General features: G+C 38.9%; 1 protein-coding gene across 4 annotated transcripts in view; it reads left to right on the top strand.

Annotated features, from left to right (window-relative positions):
* Positions 1 to 13,818, top strand: part of DLG2 (discs large MAGUK scaffold protein 2) — a 1,592,593-nt gene that overhangs the window by 1,556,360 nt on the left and 22,415 nt on the right. For 3 of the 4 annotated variants that reach the window (XM_019530399.1, XM_019530401.1, XM_019530400.1), the window contains one exon: positions 4,420 to 4,519. In XM_019530399.1, the coding sequence (XP_019385944.1) occupies positions 4,420 to 4,519 (100 nt within the window). Of the gene's footprint in view, positions 1 to 4,419; positions 4,520 to 9,399; positions 9,442 to 13,818 lie in introns of all 4 variants that reach the window. The other variant, XM_019530402.1, reaches the window with a different exon arrangement.

Consider the following 13,818-nt stretch of genomic DNA (forward strand, 5'->3'; position numbering starts at 1 on the left):
CCCTCCTCAGCCCATAGCCTGAGACTGGGAGGATCGACGAAAACACCACCTGAGCTCCCAGACCCCTAAGCCCTGCTCCCAAATCCCTGTAGCACCTCATGACCTGGCTGGGGGTGCTCCGAGCCATGTCATTGGTGCCCATGTGAATAACGAGCATGGGATAGTGGTCTGTGGGCCAGTGGAGAGAAATCAGCAGGAATTATGAAAATAATACTGAGCCATGACGTCAATTAACCCTCTCAGCGCTGCCTGTAGAAAAATGCCACTGTACCTCCTTGGCATTAAAGTTTGGACAAGCAAAAATCAAAGGAGGTAGGGTAAAACAACACCATTGAAGCACCCCTCCTTCCCCCCCACCTAGATTAGATGACCTTAGGAGATCCTTTCCAGCCCTACTTTCTTATGATCCTGGGTGTATTTACACGAGACGCTAACGGTACAGTAGGTTAATTCTAGTGTGCATTAGCATGGCATGAAAAACCATGCTAATGCACTAGTGCACAGTAGAATTAGTACAATTAGTCTACTGTCCATTAGTGTCACTTAAAAAGCATGTGCCTGCACTAATGCGCAGTAGCGCTGATTGCGAGACATAAAGTTAGCATCTGTGATTACAGGTACTAAACTTAATGTGCCCTAATTATGGCTTTTAATGAACATATAGACGCACCCCCTGTGGCGCTAATAATATCAAGAAAATAAGATACAGAGACCATATGAGAAAGAAGCTTGAGGCTGAGTGATTTATTTGCTAAGTGGAGATGTTTTTTACTAAAACACAATGATCAGTCTTGGAGTACAGCCACCAGAGTAATAATGGGATGAGTGTGATGTTTCCCTCTACTAAAAAATTCTTCTGTTTACCTTTTGCACAGATATGTCAAAATACTACTTAAAATGTGTTTTTCATACTTTATTTGCCAATTATTTGTAGTGCAGCTTCACTTAGAAAAAGATTCACTGATCATAAAAAATGTAATTTTACATTAAAATGAGGGAAATTCTTTAGGATAAAAAAAAAACAGACCAGAGTATTAGCTAGACATGATTATTTGAATGTCTGTCACAACCTGGAAGGTATTAAACCCAAAGCAGCTAAACACAACTGGTAACCAAAGGGGTTTTTATTGAAGGGAGAGTCGAGAGTGTGTTTCTTATAGGTGCGTCTTTTCTGGGAGGCAGAGAGCAAGGATTAGGCCTAATTGCTTTTGTTCCAGGAATGTTAAATCACTGTGAAAGCAGTGTTTTGTCATCTAGTTTCATATGCTACAGCTATATTGTATTAAGGATACAATATAAGAATTCAAAATCTGATTTGCTTTGGGTATCGCAGATGTCTGATAACAAACCTGCCAGATAGGAAAATATTTGGCATTTTTCATTCTGTAGTTTCTAATGGGTTAGTGGTGGCCCCTGTAGACCGAGGCAAAAAGAATATCCATTGTTCAAAAGGAGATATGTGTCTGTATTAAAAGCAGATCTCAAAATGTCTTGAATGAATGTTAGGGTTACTTCTTAAGCTTTTCCCAGGAGAAATCCTGGGTCTTATACATCAGTCCTTTTTAAGGCATTCTTCCATTGACTTTGGGAATTTTACCTGAGTAAGGCCAGCAATATCAGTCCCACTCTTGGCCCTTGGAGACAGAATTTGCAGCTTCGGCACCAAGATGAGAAACAGCAAACACCTGACTCTCACTTATTCTGTGGTGTGTCTGTGATGCCTTAACAGCTCACAGAGGCCCAAGCAGAAATGAGGATCAGGTCCAGAATATTTTAAAGAGCTTCAAGTTTTAGCCTGTCTCCCCTGCATCTGGTGTTATCTTTCTTTTTTCATGTCCAGTCTCATCTGACCAACAGGCATTCCTATAACCTATGAGGACTGCTTGCTTAAGTGTCTGTAGGACCGAGCCTCTAGATGTTAAATTCCATGGGGGAGGGACAGGAATCCTGATCTGGATCTCATTTATTGCTGTATTTATTTAGTGGGAGACTAGGATCATATCCCTCCTTACCTTTTATCTGCCTAAGCGGCTTGAGCATTCGCAGTGCTGAGCAATGCTTGTTCATCTGAGTCAAGTTGGTAGGATCAGATCCAGCTTAGGCCTTTACAAAGTTTGTATGAATGTTTATCGTTTTAGTTCTAGTTCACATTACTACATTACATTATGGTGCCATGTGTGATGATTTCCATGACTGTAGCTATAGACTATTGGATGAGAATTTTTTTATACATGGATAAATAAAATAATAGATCAAGAGGCAGCTTTATTTAGGAGTGCATGTTCTAAGGACTATGACTTATAAACAGTAAAGCTGTTAATATCGTTCTCTCTGATTACTAATTAAATGGATTTTGCTTTCCTAAATTGAAACAAAATAATAGCAAACCAAAAAAAATCCTCAAATTGCCACAGAAGCAAGGCTTATAATGGTATAATACATGAGTAATTAGAACTATGTCAGATGGTGGAAAAGCCTTCAAGACAAATATACTTCTGGTTGAAATGTATGTTTTGAAGTTTTTGCTCTAGGTTGCTGAGAAAATTATTTTCAAAGAAAATATAATTTATAAATGTGAACCATAATAGTTTATTGTCATGATGCCTCAAATGAACCACAGCTTATTTATATATCAATTTAATAACATTCCTTTTAATTCCAATCTGAAAAGACATATGGTAATGAAATACTTGTCATTTTAGACCACTTTGCTTTTTTAGGTATTATTTTGTACATATTTTTTCCTTTAAAAGCGTGATGCCTTTAGTATTATTATGTCAGAATAATCATAACAGGCAACATTTTCATGATCCAGGAAATGTTAACATGTTACATGCCTTGCTTTGAAAAGATAAATGATTGCAGAAAACACATTTTAATTTCCATTATCATCTGGAGGTCATTTAAGCGATGTGATTTGCATGCTTGACCCTGTTTTCACCTCCAAACAACTTCAGTCCTTCATGTCCATTTTTTAAATCTCTGGCTCTATTTCAGATTTGTATTGTTTTGAATTTGCATGCTCCCTGTATTACCCATGCATGACACACGCATTAATTTCCAGTTGAATGTGTGCATACTTGGAGACATTCATGGCCCATTTTTTCTTTCGTGTGTATTTTTTTCTTTTGTTTTCAGTTTCTAAAGTTAAATATGCTTGAAATGTAAAAGTGGCATGAAACTTTTGTGACACAAGTGAACAACTAATTTTGAACAGGATTTTTAAGTAGTTAAAACTTCACCCTTCAAAAATGTATTCTGTTCCAGAACACCTTCTTTTGGCACATCTTCTTTTCAGAATTTAACCAAATAAATTCCATTATCAGACCCTAAACTTGTTCCCTTGTATAATTAGGACCAAATCTTGGTCAGTGTATTCACAGAGACAGTTCTAGTGACATTGGATTATTTACTTAATTGTGATGAAACATAATTGGCTTCTTATGCCTCCTGGCCATATCCTGCTACCATTTAATGTAACGCCATGAATGCTTGCAGCTCTGTTTAATATCTCTTCTAACAAAAAATGCCTATTTGTTTTACATTCCATTTGCCAAATGATGGCAGGCAATGCCTCTGAATTTGTTATAAAGTATTGTACAGCAGTGGAATTCGATATCTAAATGACACAAAGCTGGAGGCCTGTGCACAGGAGACTAATGAATGAGTAGAAGCTCATACTGAAATGAAAGTCATTTCCTTTAACTTGCTTGAACAAGTCATTGAATTATACCTCATAAATTACAAAATTAAGGAGGAAAATAAGACTGATTTTGAAAGCTGAAACAGCTGCCAAAAAGTGTACATTTTAATTGGCACAGAGCCGAATCTATGCATCTACTGGAAATGAAACACGAGACCCATTCAATGGCTTCTTTTAGCCACTGAATGAATTATGAGCACTGTTTACTCTGAGTAAGTTCTCATTGTCTGATCATGAGGCATCCTGAGACCCCCGCAAGTCCCACTGACCTCAGTTTAAGTGGCAGATGCTCAGTGCTTAGACAATCACGTGCCCTATAAAGGGCTGAACCAAAACCCTGGTTTCAAATACCCCCAAACTAAAGGGAGTGGGATCAGAATCCACAACCAGACCTGGATCCAAATCCTGTTATAATTGTTACAATGAACACAACCAAAACCCTTTATCTGAATGAGCCCATGCTTGGGAGTTCCAAAACCTGGAGCTAAAAACTGTGTTTTGAGCCCGGTAATGAAATGGATCCAGTCTGCAATGTGTTTTTGCCGTTTAAGCTGCAGTGCCTGGTGAAAATCATTTGTGATTCTTTGTGACTTGGTTTGGACCAATTTTGAGTCGCTACAGTTCTCTCCACTTTTACAAACTAGTTGTTTTGTCAGCATGAGTGTGACAACAATTAGACGTCCCTGTTTTTGCCCCATGCCTTTTCTCCTTCACAGTCATTCAATGACAAGCGTAAAAAGAACTTCATCTTTTCACGAAAATTCCCATTCTACAAGAGCAAGGAGCAGAGTGAGCAGGAAACAAGTGATCCAGAACGTAAGTAACCTCTTGGAGACCATGTCACGTGCAGCACAAAAATGGGTGACACGCATGACACCAGCACCCCACACGTCTAGGCAAACAACTAGCAAAGGCAGGCAGGCGAGGTATTACTACTGTGACCAATGCATGACTGCAGTTTGGATCCAGCTGGTGCTTCCTTCCCTTGAACCAATCTTTTCAGAATAAGAATAAAGCAGTGCCTTTGGCTTTTGGCTGAATGTATAAATGCCTTCCCCTTCTGAAATTTTGCTGGGCTTTTTCTTTCTTGTTTCTTTGTTTGTTTGCTTTTTTGGTTTGGTTTTCTTTTGTTTTTGATGGTTCTTAAAATATAATTGTATCTTAAAGTGTTCCAATCCAGAACTGGCCTAAATTAGCTTAAAGTCAATTGGGATTAAATGATTATATAGAATTATTTTTGGTTTTTTTTAAAAAAAGCAACCCAGGTACTCTTTTTGTAATATTTGTAGCCTTCAGGAATTTGTATAGGAGGCTGCAATCTCCACATTAATTACCACTGATCACTTTTGGTCGATGTTTTAGCCATAAGCTAAGAACTTCACTCAGTAGTGCTTTCTATTCTCAATACGGTTAGTTCCTCACGGTAAACTGCAAAACTTAAGAAAACCTAGGAAACGTAGTCCTCTGCGTAGAATGATCACCCACTGCTGACCTTAATTTTATATTCTGGATGTCCCAAATTATTTAATGTATGTGCAGGGAGAATTTCATTTCTTTCTGTTCAAAACTCTTTCCCTGCTAATTGAATCTGGGGTTTCTACCGTGGGTTTGTTATTGTTTGGAGTTTTGTTTTTGCTTTTGTTTGGGGTTTTTGTTTGCGGGATTTTTTATTTTCTTTTGTTTGGCTTCTTGCTCCTTTAGCCATAGCGGCAAAGGCCACCTAATGGTCACTGTCTTTTTCATTGGCAATATTACTTTGGAATTCGGGCTTGACGTTGTTTCAAACCAGAGAAAGCAGGGATCCAGATTGCTCAATCTGCATGGTCCGTCATGGTAGTATCCATTTCAACTCCACTGACTTCTTCCTTCCTCTTCTGCGGCTGTTCTTCCTTTCTCATTGCTCTCTCTGGGGACTTCCGTGCAGGACATCCCCGGATTAGGTGACGACGGTTATGGAACAAAGACTCTGAGTAAGTTCCCAGGAATGGTCACTGTAACTTCTCTTTGTTTTGTTTTGTTTTGGCTTTTGTTCCTTCTCTGAGGACCTTTCACTCCTAGCATGCACAAGATAGAGTTTTATTTGTTACCCAGCTGTGAATGCACCAAAAACTATGTTTCAATTGTTTTGTTATGCATGGATCTTAAATAACATACAGCGTATCAGACAGATATTTTTAGCTGTGTTTCAATAACACCTTTTGTTTCTGACAGTATGTTATTCTTACCATCATGGCAGTTCTGTAGACAGTACCCTACCTAGAACATGTACCGCTGCCAAGAACGTACCTTTCAGCAATAATCCCTATTGATTTAATGGGAAAGTTAAACATTTTAGCTTGGTTCCATCCTGAGAAGATCAGTAGACAATTATTTTATGCTGTTGCATCTGCATTTTCAGATTTTTTGCATGGGAGTGTTTGTTACTTTGCTGAATTTTAGATTAGTACTTGGTTGTTAATGGAAGAAACCACTTGCAGATGAGAAGACATGCCTTCTCCATGACTTATTTCAGAGTCATTTCACCATTAGCAACCTATTCTTTGTCATGTAAACTCAAATGGTTTCTTTTTCTGGTATGCAGTGATTCTGCTTCAGGAGCTGATCTCAAAGAGTGTGCAGCCTTTTTGTCAGATGACTGTTCACAAATCATTTGTTTCCTGTATAGTCAGACCAAGCAAATTGTACAGAAGGAACTATTTGCAACGACTTCCATATACTTTGATACATTATATGCTGTATCCAGCTCTGACTAATTTCAACAAATTACCATTTATATGTGTATTGGCTGTTTTCGTCTTTCACTGCTTATTCTTTTTCTTAGGCACCAATTAATTGAAGCAAAATATAGATGAATGTTGCCACTGCATCACCTACTGTTCTGTATGTGCTTTTGATTACAGGAATGCACTCATACACACAAGCCTTTGAAGTTACTCAATTCCTGTGTGTTTTGTTTTTTGTTTTTTGAGAGAGACTTTCAGTCATACTGTGGTTAACTTTCCCTTTGAAAAATGAAAGCTTTATCTCTTGTAGAGTGGAAGCACAGTGCTAATTTTCTGGCTGATGTGCAACAAAGGTCATTGTCATCAGCCTTTGGACTGTGCCACAACTGAATAGTTTGAGGAAAGTATCCTCAAAATTAATGTAAATACTTCTCCTCACTGTATAAAATGAAGCAGAATTCATCTGATTAGATAAACCCATTGAAACAACTGTGGCCCAAGAAAGACAAGTATTTCAGAATTATCATTTTAAGAGGCAAGGATTTTTTTGGGCAAGCCCTTTTATTGGACCAACTGCATGACTGGGATAAAGTTAGACAAGCTTTCAAATGCAAGGCATTCTGCATCATGTCTGAGATGAAGACCTGATGAAGACCTCAGATCTGATGAAAAATGCCTGGCATTTGAAAGCTTGTCTAACTTTATCCCAACCATGCAGTTGGTCCAATAAAAGGGCTTGCCCAAAAAAATCCTTGCTCACATAATTCCTGGACCGGTATGGTTATAGCATCACTCCAACACTACCATTTTAAATATTGAGTAGGACAGATAACTCTGTCCTATGCTATATATACTTAGGAAAACTAGTGTTGCAGTACTGTATATAGTCTCTAGTTTCTTAGCTTTTAATACTGATTTTAGCTTTCAATTATCAGCACCATTCCAGACCCTTCCAGCCCCATCCCAATTTCCCTGAGACTAAATAAATACATATAACAGGCTATTATTTAATAAAAGCCTTGATGATTCCCTATAAAATGTCAATTTGATGCACCCTTTGTTAATGTCTTCTGAGGGTGTTCTGAAGGAATAGCATTGGGTAAATCTTGCTCAAAATGTGATTCTCTGAAAATAAGCCTTTTGCTAAGCCTGTGGACCAACATTTTCCAGGATTACTTATAATACGTGTCAAATCCTAGGCATTTCTTCAGCCCCATGAACCTTGCTATACACAACCCATGCACAGTTTTCTTTGTGTATTTGGGGAAGGTTATGATGATCAGGGAAGACGGCACAGAGAGGCACTGCTGTGGCATTATCCCCTGGCAAGGCCTTAAGGGAGAAACCCTGGATTATTAATGTCGATTCTACTCTTGCTTCCATGAGTTTCATCCTCTTGCTAGCAGCTGTGCTGTCCTGGGCTGGAGCTTATAAATGTGTTTTTCCAACTAGTGGCTCCACCTGATTTCCTGATTTGTTTATTAGGAGGTGGCTTATTCACTTCTCAGTTGTTTATTTAACAACCTGCTATTTATACGAACTCTCTCTCATATCTAGTTCCTACTAACCTAATCCAGTACCTTTCCTTTCCACCTATCATCACTCAGATAGAATATAGGACATTCATTGGCTAATACAAAGTGGCCTCACATCCCTCATGACAAAATGCCATCTTCTTGAAAAAGTAGATGAAGCTCACAAACTCATTCATTGACCGATACAAGTCATAATGTAGGGAGCAGCACATGCCCCTCTATAGACAATCTGGCCCTAATTTTCAAAAGTGGCTTCTCAGTTCCTTGTTACCCAACTTCAAAGAAACCAGGGACCTAGGTTTGATCTCAGCTGCCAGCTGAAATCAAACACAGAAACTGGAGCTGCTCAGCATGTGAGCCAGGATAACTTAGAAGCAACTTATAAACTTTAAGACAAAGCTCCTGGAGACTGCTATTCTAATTCCTCTCGCAACATCCCCTAGGAACTGGCCTCCTCCTGATGGAGTAACCATCTGAGTAGTCCCCCAGCCATGAGAGGTATATTAGCTAGTTACCAATGATGGGGCTCACCATGTCTTCAGGAATCCCTGCTGTCCACAGCCAAAGCACCAGTCCATCATGAGCTGGTGCGTGGTTCTTTTTGTGGTTCCAGTAAAAACTATCCAGAGCTGCCTTTCCCTTCAGAAACCACCAAAATCAGTCCCACACCCAAGTAATCCAGAGAATGTTTCCTTTCCTTTCTTCCAGGCAGGCAGTAGTTTCTGTTGAGTCTCTGTGGAATATATTATGCAGTTTCTTATACCTTTTGCAAAGATCCCCCACTCCTGGCCCAAATATGGGGAGACACTATTCTGAGCAACTGCAGGTGGTGTCTGAAAAGAACATTTCAACAGGCTGTTTTTCATTTTGTCACCACAATTATTTTTTTATGAGGAATGTAAAAAAGTAAAACTAAAGCATTTAGCAAAACTACCTTTATATTTATTGGCAAACCGTATCTGCCATACCTTACTCAATGATTAACGACTAGCACTAAGGTTGGAAAGAGAGTTCTCGATGTAATGAGACCAGTTGGTAGATGGTAATGATACACATTATTCATAATTAAAAATAATCTGTCCAGACAACCAGGTTTTACATAATTAGCCTAGAAGTCTAAAGAAGTGTGAATGGGCTGCAGCGTATTTTGATATGGGGTGGGGGTTGGGGTGCGGCTGGTCTTTTAGATGACTCCTATCATTGATTGTGAGTGTGGGTATTACTAGCCATAGGTTCATAACCCCTTTCATCAATAGACCAAGAGATAAACCTTTCATTTGGATGGTCTGAGTTATCTGAGATTCTCAGATGGGGTCACTGCACTGATTTTACCTCCACTCTGCACACCTTCCTCTGCATGAATGTAGCAGTTCTTTTCAGTTCCAGCTGCTTTGTGGTGCTTGGTCACATTCTTTAATTTGCTGTACTGTTCTTGCAGAACATGTTTCTTCTAATGCCAGCGATAGCGAAAGTAGCTACCGTAAGTGATTGCTTTGGTTGGAGTCTCTTTACTTTGCATTGCTTGTTTCGTTTTCTTTTGTTCTTCTCCTCACTGCTCTTTTTTTAACTTAAAACAAGTATTAGAGCAAATGGCTTGAAAGTCAAATTTCTCACTTATTTCCACAATGAAGCTACAAAAGAGCAATGGCATTCTGCATGCTAACAAGCATGAGCCTCATTAACTGGGAAATTAAGCTAAACCTGAATTAGGGCAGATATATAGAAATTTGGAGTGTCTGGTTAATGTTGGGCAGTTTATTTCATCAGGGAAGGGTCAGCCATTTCATTTCCTAATGACCCTTTAAAAAAAAAAGCCCAGCTTATGCCACAAGGGCCAAATTTGCACAAATGCAACAGCTCTTATCCAGTTTCTATTTGTTCAGGCATGCCTGTACCTTCACACAATAAAGAAAGCAAGGTGGAAGTACTCTTATTTGAACTGGAAGTTCATGTTGTGGAGACATGTCTTGCAAACAGAGATTGCACTTTGAAAAGCTAATATAGACATAAACCCTTTGGAAACACTGGCCCTAAATGTCAAAGTAGTCTTATACAAAGTGATCTTGCTCCTGAAACTTGTTCCAAGCAGAGGGATCTAACACCTAGCCCTGAGGTTCCTCATGGTTACCCATTGATATGAGTCCAGTTGTACGACCAGCACCTTGATGGATGTGGAATCTATCCCTTTCCATTTGCCTATTTTATATATATTATATTAAGTATATATTTATATTTAAATATTTATATTTATATAATATATATATTATAGTAAAAATAGGGGAAAGGGACGGGATAACAAATATACATGTATTATATGTGTGTGTGTATACATACATACACACACATACATACACATACATATATATAAAATGTAATTAATACTAAATTATTGGGGCAATGTAAACTTTTTCAGAGGTTTACGAAAAATGTTAAATCAGTAATTAAAATGTGACTTGATTGCATACATGAGAAAAAAAGGATAAAGCTGCATAACAAATCACATTTGTTTGATCACATCAAGCCATTTGCTTAATATTTTTAATTGTTCACCCAATCACAGAGCACTTGTACTAAGTACTTGTATACATGAGGTAACCACTGGTTTCATACCACATAGTTACTGGTCTTTGACAATGTATAGTAGTCAAGTACCGTTAATAAATGCAGTTTTGTTTCAACAGAACAGATACATTTATGTGGCTCGGAAATGGAAAATTAGTTTTTATTCTTTCGCAAAAAGATTTGCCTGGAAAGCAATTGCCAGAGGCACAAGAAAAGTGTAGGCACATTGAAAGTGAAGACGATCCCAATTCATTATATGCCATGTCCTCTACTGGAAAAAGAAATTTGGCTTTGTGATCAGGACATGAAATAGGGATTCAGGTGGCCCATATTCTTTTTCCCTGGCTTCCTTTATGACTTTGACAGGCTAAATTGCCCAAAGTTTGTACAAAAGCCCACCTGTGTATTCATTTCAAAATGCAAGTGTAGGACTCCATGAGGTTTACAAATGAGTGGCTGTGAACAGTCTCAACGTGCACATGCTGAAGGTCCGATACGTGTAGATGGGCTGAGTTTTAGTTGTGCTGGAAGCAGGTACACAAACCTATTTCCAATTTGCAGCATGGCCTAACCTACTTAAGTAGCTAGTTGGGGATGATACAACTGCTTAACATGAACTGCAAGTCTTGGGCACAGGAAAGAGTTAGGGTGATTCATATGCACTAAACTCATATGTCACTAAATTCATATGTCATCTGACAAGGCATTGGGGGAAGAAGAACAGACAGCATCCAGACTCCATAATATTGGCTGGGCTAAAAACAGATAATGCAGTGTTGGGGGCTGGTCTCTCTCACAGCTGATCACTAAGGGAAGAGATGAAGGAAGTGATCTCATCTCCCAGAAGAAAGTCTATGCCATTTAGTAACAGATGAAGCTATCCTGACAGGCTGTCTTGAACAACTGACTTAGTAATCAAAGGAAGGAGACAAATAAAGCACAGAGCCAGGGACATGCAGACATATCAAGGCAAGGAGATGAAAGACAGATGCAGAAGCTGCATTTCACTCAGTGTTTCTTAGCTTGCGTGCAAGCTTGGGGAGGACTGTATTGTTGCACAGAAATCTGCCCTACGTCTTTTGTGATGCAGTGGCCAACTTTTGTGAAATTAAGGAAAAGGAAGACAGAACTTCACACAATTCTTCAACTAATTTGTGCCAAAACAAAAAGTAATTTAGGCCATACCTTTTTGTCTTGTAGAAGGCAGGTGATTCTCATTAAAGGGATGGATTATTTTACACAAAGGCAATCTGGCTAAAGCCATGGCCGCTCTTGGTCTCCAGTGTTGGTCCATTCCATACATCTCTACCAAACCCGGTTCCTTTAATTGGTAAAAATGTTCCATAATGTGCAAGTCTTGTAAGCAAGTCGACCTGGCTTTCTAGTCAAGGGTAAGCAAGGGTAAATTTTTCAAAAATGAGCGTCTTAGGTTTCTCAGGCTCATTGCAACTCAATGGGTTTAGGCTCCTAATGCACCTAGGCATTTTTTTTAATTTTACCAATAGCCTATGAATATTCTAGTCTTACAGATACATTCCTTCCTGCCCAGCAGCATTTTTTTTTCAACAGAAGGAAAAAGGAGCTTGCTGAAGGGACAGGCAAACTCCAAGTGGAGCACAACACGAGCCTTTCTCTGTATCCTACTGGAGCCTGGGTCATTGGGAGACACTGGTCTATCATTGCTACAACACGAAACTTTGCTCTGCAGTCAGAGGCAGCCAAGTTGCAAGCAGGTTGCTCAACACAACTGCCTGGCACTTTCCACAGATCAAATGTTTGTGTGAACAGGGAGGGGACCCATGCATTATTTTACCAGTGTACGTGATAAGATACTTACTGACTTGCAACTCAGCAGACTCTAAATTGACAGCTGGTGAAATGAATTGGCTAAGAGAAGACAAGTGTGAAGCTGAAAATGAGGCATATTAAGGGAGCAAATTAAAAACTGCTCAGAAACTGAGTGGCGCTGCATTGCTGCTTATGGTCTCTAATAGTCTCACCATGCTCCTGTCCCATAGCATTTTCCATTCCAGCGAATGAGAAACGAAAAGGCAACATTTGCCCCACACTGCACTCAAACTCAGCCTAAGCAAACTGAGCACTTCAGGCGTGTAGTGCATAGGAAGCCATTAAAAAGACCAACAAGTAAAGTATAGTCTCCCTTCACATTTCAGATGTTTCCCACCTGAAGCAAGAAAGATGGGTCCCACAATTCAAAGCACAATGTTCTGCATCTTTTCTAGTACAATTCTGGCCATTGCTTTCACTCTTTCCTAACTTTTCTGTCTCCTGAGGGGCGTTCAGAGAAAAGACACTGTCATTTTCTAGTGTTCAGACTTTTATTTCTTGGTTATTCTTTGAACCATTCCAAAAGAGTTATACAATGGGGAAAGTTTGGCAATGAATGCTTCTTAATACGGTTCATGCTAACCCTTTAACGAGATTAATAGAATTTGTGGAAATACAAGGGACTGGTTTTTCTGTTGAAAATCTTGATATTTTTGCCTAACATAACATGTCAGCTCTGGGCTAGTAGTCCATTTTTCATCTGCTGGGACTTTTAGTGAAAAAAAATTCTCCATGGGGCCACATATTTTCATAAAAATAGTTATTTCTTTAAAAACTGATAAATTCGGTTTCAGTGGGAATTTTGGACCAGCCCTGACAATTAATCTGTGCTTTGTAATGAATCTTTTTTCTTTTGCAAAATGTGTGTAACGAATTCTCATAGGAAAGCACAAGAACCAACGGCTTTCAGACAATTACACCTTCATTGATTCACTGAAAGCCACACCTGCCCCATTTCAGAGCAGAAATAAAAGTCAACCTCTGATCTGTAAAGCTCCTGTTTCCACTGTGGCATGAGAAGTCTTGTTTGAGAAGGAAATAATTCTCCTTGAACTACGTATTCATCCAGTTATCATTGGATGCAATTAAGCAAACAAAGTTTTCAGGTTTCAAATGTGTCTCATGAGCCCCAAACATGAGCTGTTTTCATATTTTCAGACCAAGTCTTTAGGAACTCATTTTATGTGTTTCTTATTTTTTGAAAGTGGCTTCCTACATCAGCTGTGCACATGTGTACTGTTACACACAATTCAGTAAAGGTTTTTACCAAAGCCATTACCAAAATTACACATGCATTACTACTTCTATTTAGCCTAATTGTATAATTGGTCATAATTGCACCAATTAACTAAATTGGCAACACATGACTAAAACTTTTTTTAAACGTGCTTTATAGACCGTACCTTACTCTCTGTATTTGGCCGGTACTGTCATTTATGTGATGAAC

This window comes from Crocodylus porosus, unplaced genomic scaffold (genome assembly GCF_001723895.1).
Source record: "Crocodylus porosus isolate Cpor-Errol unplaced genomic scaffold, CroPor_comp1, whole genome shotgun sequence".
Classification (NCBI taxonomy): Eukaryota; Metazoa; Chordata; order Crocodylia; family Crocodylidae; genus Crocodylus; species Crocodylus porosus.